The 21898-nt window shown below is 44.6% G+C and overlaps 1 protein-coding gene across 1 annotated transcript in view; it reads right to left on the reverse strand.

Moving 5' to 3' along the window:
• The window catches only part of KLHL3 (kelch like family member 3), a 52474-nt gene that overhangs the window by 24616 nt on the left and 5960 nt on the right, over positions 1-21898 (reverse strand). The window contains exons 3-5 of the mRNA XM_065409416.1: positions 16983-17104; positions 5925-6087; positions 1025-1134 (exon numbers count right to left, since the gene is read on the reverse strand). Of these exons, the coding sequence (XP_065265488.1) occupies positions 1025-1134; positions 5925-6087; positions 16983-17104 (395 nt within the window). The remainder of the gene's footprint in view (positions 1-1024; positions 1135-5924; positions 6088-16982; positions 17105-21898) is intronic.

The following is a 21898-nucleotide window of genomic DNA, read 5'->3' on the forward strand; positions in this document are numbered from 1 at the left end:
TATACTATACAGATTTCACAGGGGAGACCAGCGTTTCTCAAATTGGGGGTCCTGACCCAAAAGGGAGTTGCAGGGGGGTCACAAGGTTATTTTAGGGGTTTGCGGTATTGCCGCCCTTACTGCTCCGCTGCCTTCAGAGCTGGGAGGCCGGAGAGCGGTGGCTGGTGGCCAGGCACCCAGCTCCAAAGGCAGCGCCCCACCAGCAGTGCAGAAGTAAGGGTGGCAATATCATACCAAGCCAGCCTTACTTCTGCGCTGCTGCTGCCACCCAGCTCTGAAGGAGCAGTACAGCAACCTCCGCTACAATTACCTTGCAACCCCTCCCCCCACAACTTCTGTTTGGGTCAGGACCCCTACAATTACAGCACTGTGAAATTTCAGATTTAAATAGCTGAAGTCATGAAATTAATGATTTTTAAACTCCTAACTGTGAAATTGACCAAAATGGACCATGAATTTGGTAGGGCCTTACCAATAGGGTATGGTGCCTGACATTCCAAACTTCCAAATGGCACCAGCCACCATTATTTTTTCTTTAAAAAAAAAAAAAAAAAAAAAAAAAAGTACACACTGCCAGAGAAAAGTGTTTCCTTATTTCCTCCTAATCGTGGACCTCTCCTCCTCCCCGAATTACCCAGTTCTGAATTGCAGAACATCCTGGACCAGTGAAAGGCCTAAGGTTGGCTCTCTCATGATGCTTTGGGTCTAGAAGAGGAGCTTTACACCTGTGGAAGAGAGATTCCAGTTTTCCAAAGAGAAACAGAATTTCCTTCCTACCCTGGGAGGAGCTGGACAAAACACTGGATTTTACAGTCAAGACTTTATGTAGAGAAAATTGTGATAGAACATGTTGATGGAGTTCTAGAATTCTTATTGGTTATAAATTTCCTCTCCTTTTGAGATGTGGTGCACTGCTGGAAAAAGGACTCTAAGAGAGCATAACGTGGGACCAGTTACCAATAAAATGACTAAAAACTCAAAACATGCCTGAACAGATTCTCTATTACTACATAACTTACTGTACCTTTTCTTCTGAAGACACAGTGAGCTTGTCACTTGATATTAAACTGCAAACCTGGTCCAGACTAAGGCTAAGGAATTCTTCCCCTAGCATCACCTCGGGAAAGTGCTGCTCTGTTCAAAAAAATCAAAGGTTGGAAAGGAAAATTATAATGAAATCCATGCTTTCAGTCAACAGAAGGACTACAGTGTTCAGAAAATTGTTATTCTTACAGCAATGGCCCCCCAAGACAAATATGATTACACTGGAATCAAAATGCTGAATAGACTAAAAAAATATTCTCAGAGCAGGTTAAAGCAACCTGATGTTATTTGAAATACTATTTATGCCGCCCCAGAGACTCATTCACTAATTGTAATAAATCATAAAATGGCACAAATAAAACTCTGTAGTGTTGCTACCTATTTTTCTCCAATGACAGGTATAATTACTAATGGCAATTCAGAAAGAAGAGCTCCTTTCTAGACCAATAGGTAACCTACAACCATGCCACCTCTGGATGTGATCCTTGTCTGCTCTCACAAGCTAAACAGCATTAGATTTGTTCCGTACTTGGATGAGAGACCCCCCCCCAAAAGAAAACCACACGGTGAGGCAGGAAGTGGTGTTGGTGAGTCAGTAAGGCAGCACTGGTCTAAGGAATGCTGTGATGTAGAACGGAGGCTCTGAACATTGCCAGTTATTAAACAAAAAAACTAACACTGACTTGAATCATTTCAACAAAACTGGCACTGTCAGCACTGTGTGTAACCCAGCGGCTGTCTGACAGCCACACAGGAAGTGAAGAATTACACAGTATCCTGCTGAAATTTCAGGCAGCTTGGGGCGATTAAATAGAGCATGGAAAATCATCAGCCTCCCGTCTCCACTCCTAGGCCTTCCATAACCTCCAACCCATCAACAACCCAGGCATCTCAACAGCTGTCAGCCACACTCGACCCTGACCCCTCTCTTGTGCCACCCCACCTGTTCCACTAACCTCTCACTCCCCCTCCATCCTGGCTGACACCCAATACTTACATCTTCCTCTCCTGCTCCAATAAGCCAAATGCCCAGGGTCAAAATCACTATTAACAGTAACTCCAGTCTGTAGGCTGGTCTCTACCTCCACTACCTTTCCTGACCACTGACCTCCCCTGCCCCTGCTCACACGCTCATCGCGCTCTTCCACCTACTCAACCTTTTACTGTCCTCAGGCTCCATCACCACTAAGTACAAACCTAGTCTCCCCCATCCTCATAATTCGGACTACAGACCCCACCATCTACCTACCCCACCCTTTCCTCTAAACTCACAGGATCCACCCTGGCCTGAGTCCCTTTCCACCATCCCAGCCCCCTCCATTCTGACAGAGGCACTGTATAAAGAACCTACAATATTTGTGAGTCACAAATAATCAGACAGGGAGCAATCTCCCCGGCTGCTACACAGTTCTGAAAGAGCTCTTCAGGTCTGACCATGCTTTCCGTTACATATTAAAGCTTAACAAAGGGCACAGGTCCATATAATTAAAGAATTGGACATTTGTTGTTTAAAAAGGCGGAGATTGTCTGCAGACAATTTTATTGCTGGACAAATATCCATACTACTGCAAGCTGGCTCTCTTTTATACAGCCATTATTATAATGTTTCGCAGGAGAGTTGGTGCTTTATGTTATTATGTAAATGGATATATACACACACAAATCCTCTCTATCTCGCATCATGCATGTGGTACTCTAAAGGCGAGAACAGACAGCCCCTGCCCCGAGGCGCTTACAGTCTCACCCATCGCTTGTACAGCCCCCATTTATCTTTTAGCTGGAATATGGCAACATGAATCTTTACTGCTGGGGATTCTCTTTAGAGCAGTGATTTTCAAGCACTGAGAAATCCAGCCACGAGCACCGAGATGAGGGCTGCAGCTCGTGTTCTGTTCTGTACTGCACTCGCGGTGCCACGTGGGTTAAACGACAGCAAACAGAGAACAGGTGGCAATGCCTTCCCTTACATTCCTCCCTTTCCGCTCGCTCTGCTCTTGCTGTCCTCTAGAAAACAGTCATCACAAAGGACTATTACTCCAGCTAACGGGGCAAACTCTCTGGCTGAACTCAGACATTAACAGGCCTGATTCTCATTGACACTTTATAGAACACTGACTGCATAAGGGTGGGTGTACATTACAATCGGCACCTGCTTTAGGGCACCTTCACACGAATGGCTTTGGTGTGAATGAGAATCAGGCCCTGACGTGTTGTGCCTATGCCAACGGACAGTACAAGACTCCATCCAGCACAATGCACGTGCTGTGGATAATGCAATCTACATTTCAGCCAAGACAGAATAGGGATTGGGCAGTTGACAATGAATATTTCATTCCTTGCTATTTGTTACAAGCATGTAAAATATGTTCTGATTTTACACATTTAACAGCATCTGCCCTCTCATATAAAGAGGACAACTTCACCTGCCTAAGTTATCCATCGTTTAAAATTAAGCTTTTAAACTAGGCATTTTCGAGTACTCGAGTAACTGAGCTCACAAAATCCTTGGGGTCTCTCTGATTTCTGGCTCGGCTTAATGCTGTTACATAAACAACAAAGAATTTTAATGGCATTTTTATTAATGGAGTTTCATTAACGTTATATAGGCTATTGTATTAACAGGGACTCGTGAAGGCCAATAAAGCAACAAAAGCAGGCCTTCTAATTGCCAAACAACCAAATAAATATATACAGAATGCACTGCTTGTTCGGTTAAAGATTAAACAGGGTCCTGGAAGCAAGGATAATGAGGTATTACAAGCAAACCCTTACACAATGATCCATTCCTTTCAGAGTACGTTTTTCTTCAGGGATAATGCAACAAGAGCGGCTGAAAGTTGTGTCTGGATTTGAGGGAGAACGCAGGAGAATTAGGTGGCCACCCTATTTTTTTTTTTTGGTTATGGAAGAGAGCCTACTCACCGTATGATTAAAAACCATAAATGCCAGGCAAAATGTTGCAGAGGAGAGGAAGCGTGAGAGCGGAGCCTGATTGGGGAAGGACTTGGAGAATAGCACTGCTGTGCCTACACAAAGCACAGCACAGCAGGCAAAAGCTCAAAGGCAAATCTGCTAGAGAACGGAGGGCGCGGGGGAGTTAAGAGCACGGGGAATTCTCGCTCGGGTCCACTTGGGTTTCTGCCTTGGGCACCAGCTAACAGATACAGGAACAAACCTCCTGGACGGCAGAAAAGCAAGCAGCGAGTATAAACCCACGTCATCGTGAAATCTGTGTTATGCGATAGGTTAGTATCCAATTAAGTCCGCCATTAAATTGAAGAGGCATTTCCTCCAGGGGTGTCGGTTGTCATACTTCCTTCAAAGTCAATGGAACGATGACAATGTACACCAGCTCAGGATTTGTCCCTAAGCCTGTTTGCCTAGACAACTGCTCCTAGAATGCACATCAAACTAGCGCAGGTTTGTTGTTATCGGCTACCAGCTGCCAAACAAGAGGAATACAGACTGCTCCATCAACATGTCTAACACTGCTCAGTAGCTAGCCAAAGGGCCTTGACAGCGCAAGGCAGCTAGCATTCCTCATCCGAAGGCCATCAAAAGAGCATCTGGTGTGTACTGGGACCATTTAAGTTGAATTTAGCTGAGGTGCAGCAGAATGACAGTCTGCTTGGGACACAGAGCCTGGCACACTTTGAACGATACGTCTGTAGCAGTTGGCATGGCTGCTAATAGAGGCAACCTTTCTATCCAAGCTCGGCATTAATCTCCCAGACTTGTAGTCATCAGGCATTACCCAGAGCATGGACGTTAACTTCTGGTACGACTTGGTATATCAGAACTCGCCAAAGTCAGGGAGGCTTTGAGCAGGATTGGGCGCCCTATGGTGCGGCTGCAAACTATAACAGCAGCTTTGTAACTGGACTGACTCCCATTTAAGTACAAAATGTTCTCAGTGATTGAGCACCTTGCATTAGGGTTTGGCTTTTAGCTGTCCAGATACTCAGCCTTCTCTTGTCTCGTTTAGATTAAAAAGAGTTCTTGGTAGATAACATAATGCCCAATACAACTAGACAGATTTGGACTCATGCGGTCTGTAAGAGAACTGTTGCAAGTAATATCAAGAAATAAAGTAAATTCACAGTTGCCCATTGGGATCAATGAATGGTTACTGCCTAAGGTTGCTTCCGAGTATAAAACAAAAACAACCTCTCCCTGCTCCCCCTCCCCCCAAATTCTCATCTTAAGTGTAAAATGTATCTATAGAATATAGATCAAATGTATTAAGAGACTGAACTAAGGATTGTGTTCTCTATTACACACACTGCAGTGTATGAGGTCCGGTACAGAGAGAGAGAAAGACAAGATACTGGCACATCTAAGATGAATAGACATGCTTTTCAATTAGCTTATGGATAAATATTTGAGAAAACTGAGAGCAACTTCCCCCTCGTCCGTCATAATAACGTAAATCCCCAAAGGATCAGTCAGAGGAGCCCACTACAAGGTGCTTTGAAAGGCTGCGCTCACAGAAGAGGAGCAGGGGAGAAAAAAACTTGATAAGACAAATAGACAAGTATTCAGCCTCTGTTCTATAGAGTTTTTTTCCAGAAGAAGCAGCTGTATTTCTACTACGGATTTAGGAACACAAAGGACATAATTCACCTGACACCTGCCTGCATTTTCCATAACAAATTAAACTAAAGTCCTTCATTTCACCTCCAAAGCTTCCATTATTCTGAAGGGCCTCCGTCTTTTGCAGGACCATCACAGGTCAGAGCCCTGCAAAGGCCAATAGAGAAGCCCACTGCATGTTCTTTGGAAACATTAAAAGTACGAGTTGGTAATGGCTCCAGCCCCAAGTATCCTTTATACTTGGGACCAAACTAAGTGGCTGGGATAAGCCAGGATGTTTTGCTCACCTGCATAGGCATTTGCCTGCTGCAGAAGTTCAGTGCAGGTGTGCACATCTGCAAAGGCTCGAATTCCAAGGCAATTTGTGGGGTGCAGCTGGGACTGGAGAAAATCACAGCAGTTTTGTCTAACATCCATTAATTGCAATAAGCTGGCAGCTGGCAACAAAACCTGAGAGCGGGGAGGAAGGGGGAGAGGGAGGAGAGAGAGAAACCAGAGTTAGCACCAGAGGCACCAGTTTGATTCCTGGCATAAACTCACCAGTTATTACTACCCTTCAAAACAAGGACAGGTTTCTTGGGGTTTTTTTTTGGGGGGGGGGCGGCACAAGAGGTGCTAAAGATTTAGGAGCATCTATGGACAGAGGTTCCTTCCCTCATGTGGTGACTGGCAAAAGCAGCAACATCTCGGGGCACCCAACAGTGAAGGTCCCCTCCTCACTTCTTCCCCACTGAAGAAGTCGCACAGGCAGGCAGGCAGAGCAGAGACAGCACAATGGGCATGCTACAGCCAACCACCTAAAATCCTCAATTGGTTCACAGTAGGTCCCTTGTGCAGCCTTCGTTCTGGAGAGCATTATATTATTTGCAAGCTTGTGATGGAACTCACACCCCACACAAGCACACACAAACATTCCATTATGCTTAGGAACCACCTGGAATCTTTGAGTTTCCAACCAAAAAAAAAAAATTCCCTTTATTTGCAGGCGGGTGCTCTGTACCGGCAAGGAGCTGTTAATGTGCTCCACAGCCCCTTTTCATTTTAAAAGGTTTTCAGGTACAGAACTATTCTCTTGGGGGGCAGCCCTAATACTCAAACAATGGTCACATCTTTGCACCCACAAAACTGCAGATGCCACTTATAGGATTTAGATGTTGAAATACTCGACTGCACCCACAAATGAGGTACTTAAGTGTCCAGGCGCTGGAAATCGCACCCAAAGAATTAGGAGTGCAAAAGTGGAGGCAAGGATAAAGCCAGGACAAGAGCTCGGCCTACAGCATTTAGCATTGTTCATCTGCAAAAGAAAATGCCTTCAGAGTCCCTGAACAGGAAGTCAGAGATAAAGTCAGGCTGGACACCGCAGCCGTCACATCAGCTCCTTATGTTTCTTTTCCCTTGTCTTTTGCCAATGCACTGCGATCCGTTTTTGAGTCCATGTTTTCATAACTCTGGCTGGTGCCAAGAACTCTTTTTTAATGGGAACGCAAGCCACACATTAATGGGGTTTCAAAACATGTCATCCACTTCTAAATTATTTCTGATCAAGGGAAACAGAAGCCTCTTAAAAAAGCTCACCTTACTCCAGCTCAGTGTTGGTGAGAAGCAAAAATGTTTTTTCCCCAAGCCTTCCCCTCCCCCATACATCTCAGCAGCATAGCAGTAAACCAGCAACCTGCCCTTAGGTACATTCTAAGCCACTGATCCATTCCAAGGGAAAAAAATCTAATCCAATTGGATTACATGTTAATATTACCAAGCAGTAACTTTCACAGACAGCTACAACCCCAACAGGCAACAATAAAACAAAAATCAATTAACCCATGGGGCTGGTTTGTCTAAACACTTCGATCCCAGGAACAGATTAGTTTGTCTGGTTGATTAAGTTAAAAAGACAAGAGTGGTATTATCTTAACATCTAGCTATGAACAACTCTCATTATTCTACTAAAACTACCTCCTTACATCAACGTGGGGGTGTGCACGCAGCTTACATAACCATCCCAAGGAGAGAGATCCCCCCAGGTTCACTACAAGCGGAGGTTACTCCGTCTGTAGCCACACATCACAGCTTCCTAACGTACTGTCCTTAGCAAGCCAAGTGAGAGGATTTCCTTGTGTGTTTCATGCAGATTTTATCCCAAAAGAGGCCATCCATAATAAAGCTGTACTGTTCTGGGTTACAAATGCACAACAAAGCCACAAACTTCCCGGAAACCCTCCTATTAGAGCACTGGGCATGTAAGAGGTGAAGGGTACTTTACTCTGAATAGTGGAACAATTCCCCAGGACATAAGCATTTGGCCTGCTGCATGGAAAAGAGCCATCATTACCTAATGCTTAAAGAGAGAGAAAGAGAGAGAGAGCGAGCGCGCGCATATCAACAAATAAGTGGGTTGTCGCTCTCTCTTTTCTCAGCTATGTGCCTCTCCACCAGTCTTGTTTTTACCAGAGAACATGAAAACTCAGCTAAGGATATCCGTTAGCACTGTGTATGTTTCCTTTAGAAATAACAGGAGGAAATGCCCTGCCTAATCACATACCCTGGCTAAATCTCAATTCCACTATAATCCATGCAAGTTTTTGCCACGTATTTCAACTGCATCAGAATTTGGCTTGAATTCCAATTGCTGGATGCAATTTAGAGACAGCAAATGCTAATCATCTGGTTTCTCAGCTACACCAGCTTCCTGGCTAAAACTTGAGTCTTCCTTTGAAAGTTACATCAAAACCTGTGCTACATTTACTACTGAAATTCTCTATTGGGATGACTTATAACTGGAATCTGACACATGGTTATAAGCTGCAATATCCAGATCTCAGCAGCTGCTGTAGCCGGCTCTCAGATTCTCGTTTTGCTGAACACTATTTACATGGGATTGTATTTTTCTAAATGTTTGGCTGAGGTCACTGAGCTGCCACAGACCTCCTGTGTGATCTCAGGAAAGTCAATTAGGCACAGAGACAGTTTATCCTCAGTCATATGGGGATGGTAGCACTGTCCTGCCACACAAAGTGTTGGGAGCTTAAATACATTAAATATTGGGAGTAACTCAGATGCTACAGTAATGAGGGCCAGATAAATATGACCCAAGCAAACTAGGCAGACCTAGACAGCCCATTCAGGTTGAGGGGGCAGGTCTGAATCAAAGATTTAGATCTGGCATTGTAACCCACCCACCCCAGACAAACCACACATCCTCATTAACGAAAGGTACTCTGCACATCAGCAGAGGACTGAAGGCTGCTTCCCGAACAGATGTCCTGAAGAGCTGCTGTTTCCTTGCATCCTCTTCCTGGAAAGTGCTCTACATAGTTTGAGACACAGAAGCACATGGATCCTCCATGTGGAAGGCAGATGAAAACACTGTGCTGTTAGATGAGCAGCTGCAAACGGCAGGTGGGACTGAGAGGAAGCTACATTCAGCTTCCTTTGATTTGTCTGGTTTGTCTAAGAGAATTTGCCTTATTGCCCCGCTCTCCAAATGATGTCCAACCGGCACTAGCAGCTGGGAATGAAGAGTAGCTGCTGCATTTACATAAGAAAGGCCGTACTGGGTCAGACCAAAGGTCCATCTAGCCCGGTATCCTGTCTACCGACAGTGGCCAATGCCGGGTGCCCCAGAGGGAGTGAACCTAACAGGCAATGATCAAGTGATCTCTCTCCTGCCATCCATCTCCACCCTCTGACAAACAGAGTCTAGGGACACCATTCCTTACCCATCCTGGCTAATAGCCATTAATGGATTTAACCTCCATGAATTTATCCAGTTCTCTTTTACACGCTGTTATAGTCCTAGCCTTCACAACCTCCTCAGGTAAGGAGTTCCACAAGTTGACTGTGCGCTGTGTGAAGAAGAACTTCCTTTTATTTGTTTTAAAGCTGCTGCCTATTAATTTCATTTGGTGACCCCTAGTTCTTGTATTATGGGAATAAGTAAATAACTTTTCCTTATCTTTCTCCACATCACTCAATTTTATATACCTCTATCATATCCCCCCTTAGTCTCCTCTTTTCCAAGCTGAAAAAGTCCTAGCCTCTTTAATCTCTCCTCATATGGGACCCTTTTCAAACCCCTAATCATTTTAAGTTGCCCTTCTCTGAACCTTTTCTAGTGCCAGTATATCTTTTTTGAGATGAGGAGACCCCATCTGTACGCAGTATTCAAGATGTGGGCGTACCATCGATTTATGTAAGGGCAATAATATATTCTCCGTCTTATTCTCTATCCCTTTAATGATTCCTAACATCCTGTTTGCTTTTTTGACCGCCTCTGCACACTGCGTAGACATCTTCAGAGAACTATCCACGATGACTCCAAGATCTTTTTTCTGATTTGTTGTAACTAAATTAGCCCCCCCATCATATTGTATGTATAGTTGGGGTTATTTTTTCCAATGTGCATTACTTTACATTTATCCACATTAAATTGCATTTGCCATTTTGTTGCCCAATCGTTTAGTTTTGTGAGATCTTTTTGAAGTTCTTCACAGTCTGCTTTGGTCTTAACTATCTTGAGCAGGTTAGTGTCATCTGCAAACTTTACCACCTCACTTTTTACCCCTTTCTCCAGATCATTTATGAATAAGTTGAATAGGATTGGTCCTAGGACTGACCCTTGGGGAACACCACTAGTAACCCCTCTCCATTCTGAGAATTTACCATTACATGTGTTCCCTGGGGGAAATACTGCAGCAGCACTGCAGGTGAAATGCTTCCATATGGGTGTGCATGGGACGAACCAAACAGACATGTGGTAACATCTCCGTGTGGAGAAACAAGGAGAGGACCAGCCAGAGAAAAGGAGAGAGAAAAAACAGGTGGACATGAAATGAAAGGTGCGGGGGAGGCAACTCCAGCTGCTCACTCCCCCAAAATATTCCTTCCTGAACTTTATAGTGTAGAATGGCTAAATGTGTCTGTTGGCAAACGGCTGGGAGAGCGTGCAACAACTCAGCCTATTCCCGCATCAGACTGTGACTGCAAAACCCACGCTACGGTTTTTAGGTGCCATGAGTTTCCGTTCCTTGTCCATCTTCCATCAGACGATACTGGCCTCGAATTCTTTCTAAGGGATTGGGGGGGACCCCAGTTTGGGTCCTGTTAAAACTGAACAACCACAGCAGAGGGATATTAAGGCGGTCTCTCTGGTACTCCATTAGAAACAGATGCAGGACAAGAATATCTCCTGTAGCAAGGAGAACATAGATTTTAATCAGGCTTCCTTAACACTATGCTGAAGGACTCTCACGTCCTCATTCACGGCTTTCCCGTATGCCCAGATTGTTTTTAAAACAACAGTTTCCAGTGTTGCCAGAGATGTGCTGGGTAAAAGGGTGCAACCCCTGAAGGCTCCAAAATGCTGCAGAGTTTACGGGAGGTTTTTAATTACATTTTACAGACCACATTTATCTGTAATCGTTTTTAAAAAGCAGCAGAGGCTCCAGCTATTTGCCCTCATGCCTTGGATTCTCAGACATTTTTCGTTCTACAAATATCATACGCACACGCGTTCCTCATGCAATGAGTGCACAGGGAAGCACTCAAACACAGCATCCTGCACCTAACTGGGAAGGGTTTAATTGTGGAATCAGCTTAATCAGCCCATTCCCAGGGAACCAGTTTATCCTAATGATACTTATTGACAATGACTTGCTCAATTAGGATGGTAATTTCTTGGATGCATGCAGGTAATTAAGCAGCTCCGTTAAGGATCTCTGCCCAGTGATGTGCTGTAGGAGGCCTCGGAGGGATCCTGCATTAACTTTCCACAACCAAATGGAATGGAAGATTTTTGGAGTAATATCCCTGCGTCTGATGAAGTCACCTCTTCTCTGGGCACTGCCACAGCATCCCTGCCAGAGAAGATTTACCTATCCTTGGAGCTCACAGAGACACTTGAAGAGCAACATTTATTTGAGCGGGGAGGTTTTGGTGAAGTCCAGATTGCTCCAGGAATGAGGTATTTTCAGAAGAGTTTCCATGGGGAGGAGATTCCATGCCCACCCAAGGTTACACAAGCTGGTCACTGTGCAACAAACACAGGACAAGCATTTCCAGAACACGCGCCCAATATAATGCTGCACTGCACCCCTCCCTGGTTCTGGGGCAGAGAATGCGGTTTTGTTTAAACACGAACCCAACCATGTCCCTTCTTCTGTGCCTCGCCCTCCTCTCTGCAACATACGCACCCCAGGGCCAAGGCACTTATCACAGGCTGAGAGGGACAATTTTTATGGAAGCCCCATGCTAATGGCACCTCACTGGTCCGGCCCTCATGAGGCTGGCAGAGCTGCGTCTCCCTCCAAGTATCTGCACTACCATAGGAGTTGGAACCAGGGTGCGGCCGCAACCCCTGGCTTGAAGTAGTAACAACCACCCAAATACGTGGTTTCCGCCTTCTGCGTCTCCACTACAAAAATGGTTCCAGCACCACAGTGAACTAGTGCTGTCTCAGCATAGCAGAACTGCTCCAATTCCCCTTCCTGGGCCCTTTTATGTTCAAGTGAACTCTCATCAAGCTCACAGCATTACAAGGTTCTTCAGAAACCTGGTGGGTGGCACTTTAATTCTCTACCTTGACTTTATCTCCACTCGGGGGAAGTGGCTTTGAGCCTTTGTCAGCGGCTGGCCTTTGTTTCCCTGTAACTCTTTAGTGAGCCAGCAGCTTTGACAAGAGCAATGGAAAGCCACTGGAGACACTAATTTCAGCTACGATTTGAAGTCTTCTCTTAACTGGGAAATCCACATAATTGGCATGATAACAGCCTGCTGGAACAGCCCGATTTACAGGGTTTTACCAAGCCACGTAACTAGAATACACTGGGCCGCAGGCTCTGCTCAGAGGCACAGCTGCAGCTTCCAATGAAGCCAAAAGGAGATGTATGCAAGCATCCATGGACAGAACTGGACCCACAATCACCACATGTTCCTGCAAATTCCTTAGGGCCAGCTTTTACAAACACACACACACACACACACAATATAAGGGGGGGGGGGAAGAGAACAAAAACTCACACCACATTACAGCAAGAGGCAGCAGGGAGGAAACCCCATGTGAGGATTTCCTCAGATTGCTGCATGGCAGATGGGGATTTCCCCCCCTATCCATTCTCTGTAATGAGCATTCCACACCAGACCATGTATTCTGAGAGGATGTACCAGAGACAAAATGCCATCTAACACAGAGGCCCAGGGCCTGTCCACCATCTCAGGACCACCAGCTCCATGGAGACCTGCTCTGAGAGTGTGTCTGCTGCCTGTGACTGCCCCGAAACACCTCCCTGAAGATGCGATTCCAAGGCACAAAGGGAGTCTAGCTCCTGCCAGGGTAACTCACACCCAAGTATTCTCTATAGAGCCAGGGAAGAGAAAGATGTGAGACTCCCTGGCCTCCCTCTACTCCCCACCGGGGGGATCTGGATCCCTGTGACAAGGAGAACTTCATGAACCCTCACACTAATTACCATGCAGAAAACCTGAACTGACTTTAGGGTCACTTGGCCCTTTTGAAGTGAGTCTTCCCTACTACGGTAATCCCATGCAATTAAATGATGCATAGTTACAAAAAGACGTGCCCTGGAAGATGGAGCTTCACCCCATGAATACTGCCTATTACACTTCAGAAGATCTACTGCAGCTCTGCACAACATTCAGCATCACCTGGACAACAAATGTCTCCACTTCCTGTACTTTAAGCCCATAATAGCAAATAAGTGGTTGTTAAAATCTATTGCAGCCTATTTCATCAAGTGCTGCACATTGCTCAAACTCTGGGCACATGCCGGAATATTCACTCCCTCGACGCTACCTTCAGTGACATCTTTTCTAGGCTCAATTGCTCATTTCCCTTTTCCTCACGACAGGATCCTAGGTTTCATTTATTTACCTGACTCAGTAGCACCTGACTCAGTTCTTGTAACTTCTGTAATGAAAACATTTGGCACCACTTGGTACCAACTGTACCAAGAAATTGTTTCTTCCGCCAGTTGAGGAAATCTGAAAATCATGGTCAAACTGTACAAAATCCCTTTAGAAATCCACAGCTGGCCAACTAGAAAGACAAAACTTGGGACATGAGAATACGGGTATTCCAGTGAGTGAAAAAGAAATTAAAGCCTGCATCTGAAGTCTTGCATCTGAAGAAGTGAGGTTCTTACCCACGAAAGCTTATGCTCCCAATACTTCTGTTAGTCTTAAAGGTGCCACAGGACCCTCTGTTGCTTTTTAAAGCCTGCAGTATTTCAGATACACTAAAGAGAACACGGGAGTAAACTCTGCAAGCATAAGAGACAAGTCAAGAGAACACTACATTTTAAAATGACTCGCTTTGAGTGGCATGGCTGGGGGCAAGAAACATTGGGAGTGTGATGTACGGTGAGGTGGGGGGAGGGAGAAAAAAATCAGTATAAAAAAATTCCTCACTTCTTTTTAGTAGATATACCTGAGACATTAACAGTCTTACTCTTCATCATTAATGCTGTTTGAACTTCTTCGCATAGCTATGCAAAGAGAAAGACAAAGAATGATCTCCTTTCTATAGCCATCACAGGCTCTATGGGAGGAATAGAACTGTTCATTATGTTCTGTAGAATGGTTAAAAAAAAAGATCATGGAAAAGAAGGAGATCATTCTCTATGCATTGCTATGAGTGTTTAAGAGTAATTTCTATCCTATTGGTTTCAATATAAAACTATGTTAAATTCTATATAAGACATTCCCATAACTATCAACTTGGATATTGAAAGACTAAATAGTCAGTTTCATCTTTGTTTCTAATCAGTTTCACTTTAAGTTAATGCAGTTTCCTGTATTAACTTAATTCTGGGCTTTCAAAAGGGGGCAGGGTGACATTTAAATAAGTCACGTGGGGGTGATGCTGTTTGGGGGTTTGTTTTATTTAGATCATGCAATTCCTATTGGACTTTTCTAGGCCTCTGTCCACTTGGGTTTGAACTAGTTTGACTGCATATATATATATCTTTGAAAGAGGATAGATAGGGCTCTTACTTCAACTATTAGTCCCACCACACAGCTTTAGAGCAAAGGCAGTGGTTGGGTTCTATTAGTAAGACCCTAGCCTCTGTTCAGTTCCCGTGAGCCAGCGTTTGGATAGAGGAGACGTACAATCTGAACCGCCTGATGTTTACCGTAAGACAGACAGACCAGTCTTGGCAATGTGTAAGCCATATCCCGTCCCATGAGATACAAGCTCCTAGAGATTCAAGAGAGAACATTTCCCAATACACATTATTTGGGAGCTATCCAAGTCTCTTTCATGCCCCCCATTAACATTGTATCTGAGTGCCTCACAACCTTTAACATATTGATCCTCCTAACACCCCGGTGAAGAAGCAAAGTGCTATTTTCCCCATTTTACAGATGGGGAACTGAGGCAAGAGACTCTGATTTGCCCAAGGTCAGGCAGGAAGTCAGTGGCAGAATAAGCATTCAAACCCTTGTTTCCCAAGTCCTAAGGGATTGGACAAAGCTAGTGGGCATCTCACTTGCATCAAGAACGTTATCACCTGAAGCCAGCTTCGTAAAGGGCTTCTTGCTGCTCCCTCTAGTCTTGCATTTTCAAATAAAGGCAATTTAAACACACACTGTAGTATTTCCCGGAGCGCTCTCTCATGCTCATTTTTCACTCCATCCTGTGGAGATGCACTGCGTATGCCTTGTCCAATATCAAAATCATTCATGAAAGGAAGATAGTTGAAACTAAGACTAGGTCTACACTGCAGCTTATGCCGGCATAATTTGTGTCGCCCAGGGGTGTGAATAAACCACCCCTCTGAGCGACATACGGTACACTGACATAAGCGTCGTGTGCACAGCGCTTCTCCCACTGACATCACTACTGTCACTCGTGGGGGCTGGAGGAGTTAAGCTGACAGAAGAGCTCTCTCCCCCATTGGCTTACAGTGGCTACATCAGAGAGCTTACAGCGGCACAGTTATACCGCTGTAAACTCTCTAGTCTAGCTGTGCCCTAAGTCTACCATTTTCAAACAAGCAGCAACAACAATTGAAACCAAACCTGTCAGAGATCCCAAAACCCCTTCTAGAATTCAATGACCCATCTCCCACCAGCTGCTCTTTTGCCATAAATACAAATGTAGGCATTGGACACCTTCACTATCTTCCACGCAGACACAGACACAGGAGAAAAGTAAAAATACCCGCTCCTTAGCATCATGCATTACCTACAGACTATACTAGTCTACTGCACCCTGTCAATGACTCTTCCCCCTGCTGCCAAATAGTTTTTGCTTTCCTTGTATTCAGTAACTTCCTTTCTACTCTTGATGGTCCCTTGCCTATTTCCCACTCCACACGATCACCTCTATCAATCTGTGACTCTTCTCTTCACAAATAGCTCCCAAAAATAGGACTTTATAACCAAAATTGAATATATCTGTAATTCTTATTTTGTATTGGCAGGTTCCATATAAGATAGCTGAGATGGGTGGAGGAGAGGGTTAACTAGTATTCTTTATCATCTGTATAGCACCAACAGGGTACTAAATGCTTTACAGACTGGTATAAAGGAGCCCAAATCTGCTCCCCCATACAATTAACACTGGCATAACTCCTTACAAGATATGCCTGATTTATACCAGTGTGAGAGTAGAACCAGACCCAATGTCCTTTCCCCAAAGAACTTCAAGTCTACACAGAATACAAAGGAAGGAAAGAGGAACTGGAAGGGTCTATGCAAGCTCTAATTTTAGCTGTAAATTTGCATTCTACACAAAGCTTCACACAACCCAAATGACTACCCATAAGAACTAAAAACTAACCACCACAGGAGTTTTCTATTGGGAACTTAAGAACCACCATCCCACTTACGCTTGTTTTAGCGTATCTTGACCAATAGACTGACCCAACAAGTTAGCATGGCTTCTTGAAAGGCAAATGCCTAGTTTTATTATATGCAGTGGTGTTGTAGCCATATCGGTTCCAGGATATTAGAGAGATAAGGTGGGTGGGTAATCTCTGGACCCACTTCTGTTGGTGAGAGAGTCAAGCATGTAAACTCATAAGCTTCTCTCTGACCAACAGAAGTGGGTCCAGTAAAAGAGATTACCTCACCCACCTTGTCTCTCTAGTCTTATAACAGGAACATGAAATGAAGACTAAATGTAACATGACTTATGTGCGGGGAAAAAAGCAGTAAAGTGCCTCAAAACAATACAGAAAAGAAAGGTAGCATGCGTCACACTCTGCTCTTCATTTAGTGTAGCCTGCAGGCATCAGTTACGCTGATGGTTCCTCGGTCTGTGATTTAAGCCATGAAGGTTTTTTTCCCCCTTCAGTTTCCAGGAGGTATTGAGCCCAGCTTACCTGCACGTTCTCTTCCGTGACCTCTATTTCAGCTGTGTAGATGTAATCAATCAGCTTACTCAGTGTTTGCCCATCAACGTCTTTTATTTCAATCTTCTTTGCTTTACTTTCAGTCATGTCTCCTGAAATTCAATTCAAATCGGCATTCAATGTTTGTTTGCTTTTCTCCTCCCCTCCACTTCGATTCCCCTTATGCCCAGTGGAAACTCTCCCTCCACCCCTAATTAAAAAACATATTGAAACCCCTGAACCCAATCACTATCCCTGCAGGTCCAGGATGACTGGACATTAGTGCCACCTTCTAAACATCAGAGGGTGATATCATGAGGCAACGAGAGAGACTCAGGGTGTGTGCGCAGTTTCACAGCCCAAGAACTGCAATGGGGGAGATGTACCCCAAGAATAGCATGCCTAGAACGGGGTAGTCTTCCAGCAGCCTCTTCTCCTGAGGCTTCCAGCACAGTTCTGCAGACTGAAGAGATTGGCCTGGTTCAAATACATTTCCCCATGAGCTGGGTGCTTGAAGAGAACTTCCTGAGATTCACCCAAGCTCAAATGTATATGAGAAAACAATAGGACACAATTAACTGCTCTCATATAGGGCTAAGCACAGAAGGTGACAAAGAAGTTTTCCTTTGATAGGCTATAAGAACTAATTATGGGTGAATCTCCTGAGGGTCTCTTCCCACAAACTGGGAAACTATGAAAAATCTCTGCAGAAACCACCACTCCTTCGCTAGCATTTTTTTTTGGGCCAAGGGACAGTCATATCCGGAGGGACAGGCCAAAGGAAATCTAAGGTTAACTTAAAAAAAAGGTGGCAAACAATAAGAGACTCCATTGGAGGTAAACCAAACCTGTGTCTGCTCAACAGCCTACGCGTGCATACCCCAGTGTAGCTGACTTTGAGCTTGATTAGAAACAGAGTGAGTGAGTATATTTATTTCAGTAACAAAAGAATACTGTGCGTGTTGCAAGAAAGGATCCCTGAGGCCACCTTTAAGGATCAGTTACAGAAAGGGACATTACACCTCCAAGTTTTATCATCAGCATTTTGAGAAGCCAGGGAAGAAAAGCAAATTCCAGCTGCAGAAGTAAAACAATAGAAGAAAACAATTAATTTAGGCAAAATTGAACAAATGTCAAATCTTGTGCCGGGATACGAATAATCACTACACTGAGAAATTCAGTCACTCAGCGCTGCTGCTGTGGGATTCCGAGGAATAGTTCTATACTCATTCTCTGTGGAAAAACAGTTACAGGCTGCATGTAAAGGAAATGTTCAAGTCATCTTTGACATGACAGAGCTCCATATGCTAAGAGCACAGCACGTGGCATGGGATGAGACAGACACAGAAAGGCAACCAAGTTTCAACAAAGTCCTGACACTGGGAACTACACCTAGCTCTGGCCTTATTCACACAAGTGACATGAACTACACTGTGTGTGAGTAAGATGAGCAGGACCTGGTCCCTAAGTAAAACCAATAAAGTCTTGCGTTGAACTGAATGAATTAAAAAAACCCGCAATAATAAAGGTCATGTAAAGGAACCCAAGACATCTTTACAAGCAAAAGACCGACATCTGTGAAGTCAAATCAAATCCGTGTTGGTATTCAAAGCAGGTGGGATTAAAAAAAAAAAAAAAAAAAAAAAGAGTTCTCCCCAGCTGAAGGAAGGGTCCTGAACAAAGGATATTACAGAATGGTCCATAAAAGTCTCCCAGGTGCTATGGTAACAACCTTTATCTGTGCTTCAGAGCAAGCAAAAGACTCAGTACAGACACGGATATGTTTATTAAAAAAAAGGGGGGGGTAGAGGACAGAGTCAGAGGCACTTATGCAGAGATCAATACACGAATAACTCAGAGACGGATCTGAGAACATCATCTCCCTTTGTGGCACTCATAGGACACATCCAACGAAAATAAATATCGTGTGGGCTCACACGCCCACCCACAAGCTGCTACCTCTGCAGTTTGCATTCTGCTAGATCTCTAGATCATTATGCTCAGCTCCATAGCCCGGGCAAGTAGAGCTGCAGCGACACCATCTACCCCCTCCCCTCCACACTCCAGTAGGTCACTCCAACCTGTTCCACTGGTCAGAAGGCACCACTTTTCACATGCCTTTTATTCTTCCCAGCCAGGAAGAACATGACACTATGAGCTGAAAGGGAAGGAGGGAGGGAAGTTAGCAAGATAATAGGAGTGGGTGATAAATGCTTCCATCCAAGCCCAAGCACGCATATTCAGTACAAATATAGCATATCCTAAGGCATCTTTGGAGGTGTTGGAATGACTGGATGAATTAATTCAACTCATCCCATACACCCTTTCAAAAAAAACCTAAGGTCTTTGACAAACCAGAATCAAGCCTTGCTTGCTTCACGTCTTAATTTAAAGCACTGTTATTAATTATTTGTATTCGCACTATATCTACAGACAACAATGGATAGCAGGGCCCCCCTGTGCTAGGCAGTGTGCACATTAGCCAAGCCCTGCTCCAAAGAATTGAAATAGACAAGACAAAGGCCTGGTCCACACTAACCCCCCACTTCGAACTAAGGTACGCAAATTCAGCTACGTTAATAACGTAGCTGAATTCGAAGTACCTTAGTTTGAACTTACCGCGGGTCCAGACGCGGCAGGCAGGCTCCCCCGTCGATGCCGCGTACTCCTCTCATTGAGCTGGAGTACCGGTGTTGACGGCAAGCACTTCCGGGATCGATCCGGGATCTATTTATCGCGTCTAGACAAGACGCGATAAATCGATCCCAGAAGATCAATCGCTTACATCCGGACCAGGAAGTAAGTATAGACGTACCCAAAGGTAGGAGGGGAAAGACAGGAAGTGACTTGCCTACGGTCACGCAACAGGTCAGGGTCAAAGCCAGGAGACCTGGGTTGTGTTCCTGATTCCCAGTCCTGTGCTCTACCCACTGGACCATGCTGCCTTTTGCTGCTGATTAGACTTTGCAACCACTGCTCTCACATCTGCAAGCACTTCATATGTATACCTTGCATACTGCCTCAATACACATTACTGTGTCTATATACTGCAATGCCATTGCTCTTTCTAGCCTGCATTAACTCAGGGGGCTAGTCAGTTCTTCTCTCCCATCTTTGATATTGCCTTGTTCACAGAGCACTGCAGGCCGTCCTGTGCCGTATTTCTTGTGCTCCACATGGACACTGTCTGGTTCATAGCTCTTTTTTGTTGTTTTTTTTAAACCAAGGATCTGTTCAAATTGCCTGTGAGGAGAATACACAAGCATGTCAGAGAACACAACAGCAGCCCTGTCACACACAAAAGAGGAGAGCAGATTCTGAAGTGATGCCGAAGATCTGAAGAGAAGATCTGGATTGCTGCTGACTGCTTCTGTGCTTCCAAAAACACACAATCACTCTACAGTAACGGTCCCAAACATTCCAATCACATCACTGCAGCTTTTGCAGTCATTATGGGAGTGGATCTGGTTTTGTTTTATTTTATAATGTTGTACATTATAATGACCATCCTTGCAGAACAAAACAAAACCATCAAACCTCCATGGGAAGTGCTTTTAAAAAATAATGAAGGGAAAGCAATCAGTTTAGGAACACTGCTCCAAATTCAGATCTGGAGTTAGCAAGGGTAAGTCTCATGACCTTCTGTGGGCGATGTGCCTGCTTATTCCAGAGCTTCAAAGTCTTGGTTTTAAACAATACATAACTAGAAGAGATCAGCTGGCTAAAGGCACTGGCATAGGGAGTCCTTCATCTCAAGGTCATTGGTTCAAATCCAGTACAGGTCTACACTGATTGAGAGTTGCTGAACAGCAATGGGATGATAGCACATAGGTAATGAATGGATGGTCTACGTTTGGATCCTGCTTGTCCAGTGTCTTCTTTTCTACCAGCTAACCCAATGAGCACCTTCCTCATGGGCATGGCCATAGGATTTTTCTCCTTGAGTGAACTTTCTCTGCCCTGGAAGAGGTCCCTTTCAGGCCAAGCATGACACATACTAGAGGCTTTCACAAACAGCTCACTACTGCTGCGTGGGTCCTGTGGATAAATACAAGAACTCGGTTTCCCCACTGCTGTCAAGTTTCATCTCTGAGCAGTAACACAAAGAACATGAAGACTATTCAGCTTATTATTGTAAAGGGTCACGCTCCACAAAGTGAAACAATGTGGAGGTACAGAGAAGTACTTCTGACCTTGCAATAGGGAGCCTCAGAACTTAAATATGGGATCAGCCAGCCCTAAACAGGAGAGGCCTGATAGTGACCTAGCGCTCAACTTGTTTTACAACCAGAGCAGCAGCAAATAGTAATCGTTATAACTATAGCCAAAGGTAGTTTACAAAAAAAAGTCACATGATTGTGGTTAGATGGTTACTGTTTAACTTTCAGATCTGAGCATTACTGGGCCCCACAGAATTCCAGTACAGGAACAGCAACAGAGCCTACCTGCCCTTATTAAGGCCCGTTAATCATGATGGCTGGTTTCAGGCAGACATGACCTCTAACGATCAGAGGCTTCTCCAGGGCTGTGCTCTTGTTGACTGGTTAATAACTACCACAGACAGTAACACATATTCTCAGTACAAACCTCGGAGCAGCGCACTCTTTCTTGCTTTGCTCCTTACACGTAGCGGCATTATTATTACTGCTAACATCCAATCCCAAGATACCGTCTCAGCTCTCTAGCTTCTTAATAGCTTAGATTTCTCAGCCTTACGAAGAAAAAAACTTCCTGGCAAACAAAGTACCTATCAACGCACTCCTGCTTATACAGACGTACATCCCACAACGTCAACCATCAATTTTATTTTTTAAGCGAATGCACCTTCTATTTCCCACACCCCAAAAGCCACTGATGCATGCAATCCCAGCAGAACACCAAGCGCAACACATGAACTCACATTTGCA

The sequence above is a fragment of the Emys orbicularis genome, chromosome 8 (assembly GCF_028017835.1).
Source record: "Emys orbicularis isolate rEmyOrb1 chromosome 8, rEmyOrb1.hap1, whole genome shotgun sequence".
NCBI classification, from domain to species: Eukaryota; Metazoa; Chordata; order Testudines; family Emydidae; genus Emys; species Emys orbicularis.